At 35.9% G+C, this 2776-nt stretch overlaps 1 protein-coding gene across 1 annotated transcript; it reads left to right on the forward strand.

Annotated features, from left to right (window-relative positions):
• The first annotated feature begins 1002 nt into the window (after window positions 1-1002).
• On the forward strand, window positions 1003-2289 carry LOC132273158 (transcription termination factor MTERF8, chloroplastic-like). The gene has a single exon (XM_059774181.1). The coding sequence runs from the start codon at window positions 1003-1005 to the stop codon at window positions 2287-2289; it is 1287 nt and encodes a 428-aa protein (XP_059630164.1).
• Window positions 2290-2776: the final 487 nt, after the last annotated feature.

Here is a 2776-nt window from a genome sequence, read left to right on the forward strand (position 1 = left end):
GACTGGTTATTAAATTAGGTATGTGCTTATAATCAGTAGGGGATATCTATGTATAAATTAGTTATTGTTAAACTTACAATTTGTACATGGATGAGTTGCCATAGGCGTAATTATATTGCTTAGGTATTTGTATGAAAAAAAATATATACATCGGAAGCATGGATGAGTTGCTTTCTTTAAATCGTTTGGATTTGGCTTCATAAAATGAAACTTCTTTCTCTTAAATTCACTACATACAAGTTGTACAAGTTGAACCCAATTTCTTCCAAAGTCGTTCACGATATTATGAATTTCTTCCAAAGTCATTCACGTTCATATGATTTTTTACACTAAATCAGAATTGAAACAAATAACTTCAACTTTGACTTGGTAGATCTTAATTGGCCTGGTATCTATTTTTTCTTGCTGACATTGGCACACACCATCAATAAATCCATGGTGTCTACAAATGAGTAAATTTCACTCACACCTCTTTTACGTTTCATAATTTCACTTACAACCCTTAAACCTCCATCTTCCTTTACCATTTTGATTTGCTCATTACCGTCAATAAATCTGTGGTGTAAGTGAAATTTTGACAAAGATCAGGAATGTTAATAAAATTTATCCTAAAAGATATGATCCTCGTTAAAGAGTCTCCAATTGAATGTGTAATTTTTTTTAAAAGTAATGAAAAATTATATGATGAATTTACAACTTACATGAAAATGTGTGAGCAACTTGATTAGGAATTATTTAGAGTATTTTTATTTTCTTTGGGTCACTTCACATTTATGACTACTTCAACTCTAAATATTAAACTTAAAAAAAAAAAAAAATCCTAATTGAAATTTATTGTCCATTTTGGTCCATTGTGTTAGTAGGCTTTAGTATCAACCCAACCAACCACTATATGTGTGGAGAAAAGCCCAGCCCAAATCCCAAATTTTTAGGTTAAATGCAACTTTGGCTGCTGCTATAAAAATACAAAGTGAACTCACTCGATCATATCGTCGTCACGGTATGAGAGAAGGTTCAAAAGCACCTGCTAAGATTAACGCCGATCGGGTGAGTTGTCCTTACATTCACAATCACCTTTCATTACCAATGATCTATATGTACACTAAAACACTCTTAGTTGTTCGTTTTAGATACTCTTCTCTTTTCGATTCAACAATCCATAAACTGTATGCTCTTCAAACCCATCATCCACTTTCTTCATCTCTCAAATCCATCTCAACTTCCACTAATCAACACTCTTTTACAGTCGATTACCTCATCAATTCATGTGGGTTGACTCCACAAACTGCTATTTCTGCTTCCAAAAAAATCAATTTTAAAACCCCAGACAAACCAGATTCAGTTCTCAACTTCTTCATGAACCATGGATTCAGCAAAACCCAGATCTCAACTCTCATCAGAAAACGCCCAACACTTCTCTTATCGGATCCCAATAAAACCCTTTTGCCCAAATTCGACTTGTTTTACTCCACTGGCATTTCCACCACTGACCTCGCCAAGACATTATCCACTAACCCAACGATATTGACTCATAGCTTGGAGAACCATATCATCCCATCTTACAATTTGTTGAAGAGTTTTTTTCATTCCACTGATAAGTTTATGGCGGCCTTTAAACGATATCCTGATATTTTAGGTCACAATGCTATTATATTTCCCAACATTGACGTTTTGAGACAACATGGCGTGCCAGAATCGAATATTGTGTTCTTACTTAGTACTCAGCCTAGGGCATTCATAAAAAAGCCAGACAGATTCAATGAGGTAGTGGAGGATGTTAAGAAAATTGGTTTCAACCCTTCAAAATTCCAGTTTGTTATGGCGGTTAAAGCATTGAGGTCAATGAGCAAATCAACATGGAAAAGGAAAATGGAGGTTTATGAGAAGTGGGGTTTGTCTGAGGAAGAAACAATGTTGGCTTTTACAAGACAACCGGGCTGTATGATGATATCCGAGGAGAAGATAACGGCGGTGCTGAATTTTTATGTGAACACAATGGGTTGGGAGTCTTCCATAATTGTCCATCGTCCAGAATTAATGTCGTGCAGCTTGGGTAAGAGGATAATTCCCAGGTGTTCAGTACTTCAAGTTTTGTTGTCCAAAGGTTTGATTAAGAAACCCGTTAGTGCAGACAGATTATTGAGGTCCACAGAGAGTTTGTTCCTCAAGAAGTTTGTGACCTGTTACGAGGAAGCTCCTCAGTTGTTGAAACTATATCAAGAAAAATTGGAGCTTTCAAAATTACATGGCCATGATTATGGAAGTAAGAGTGGAACTTATCAGCTGTAGAATATCTACTCCCTAACTCTAGTGGCTTACACATCCCCTTTTCGTTTTTTTTTTTTTTTTTGTGCAACTCCTACTCTGCTAAATCTTTTTAATCTTTAATTTGAAGCATAGATAACTCACTATCGGTCATGTTCATGTTAATGGGCCTATGGAAATGCATGATAATACAATTTGATTTCAGAGTGGTTTTAGATGTTGGCACTTGGAGTGGGGTAGCATAAGTCATTTCTAGTGAAGGGGTGAGCGGTTCTCGCAGATCTGCTACCCCGAGGACTGAAATGTGTGGAATAGTAGAGGATGGTTGAGGATTATGTGCTAACCACAAGCTAAATAGTTTGAGCAATATTTCCTGTTACACTATAAAATCATGATGATTGCACCTCACAGTGCCACTGAATTTCTGGTTTGTAGTTGATGTATATTCTGTTCATTGATATCAAATACTGATGTTTTTGTTCTTTATCTTAACTCAACTGAAGTGACTTAC

This window comes from Cornus florida, unplaced genomic scaffold (assembly GCF_030987335.1).
Source record: "Cornus florida cultivar Cherokee Brave unplaced genomic scaffold, ASM3098733v1 CherokeeBrave_3.0.0_Hap2_Chr09, whole genome shotgun sequence".
NCBI classification, from domain to species: Eukaryota; Viridiplantae; Streptophyta; class Magnoliopsida; order Cornales; family Cornaceae; genus Cornus; species Cornus florida.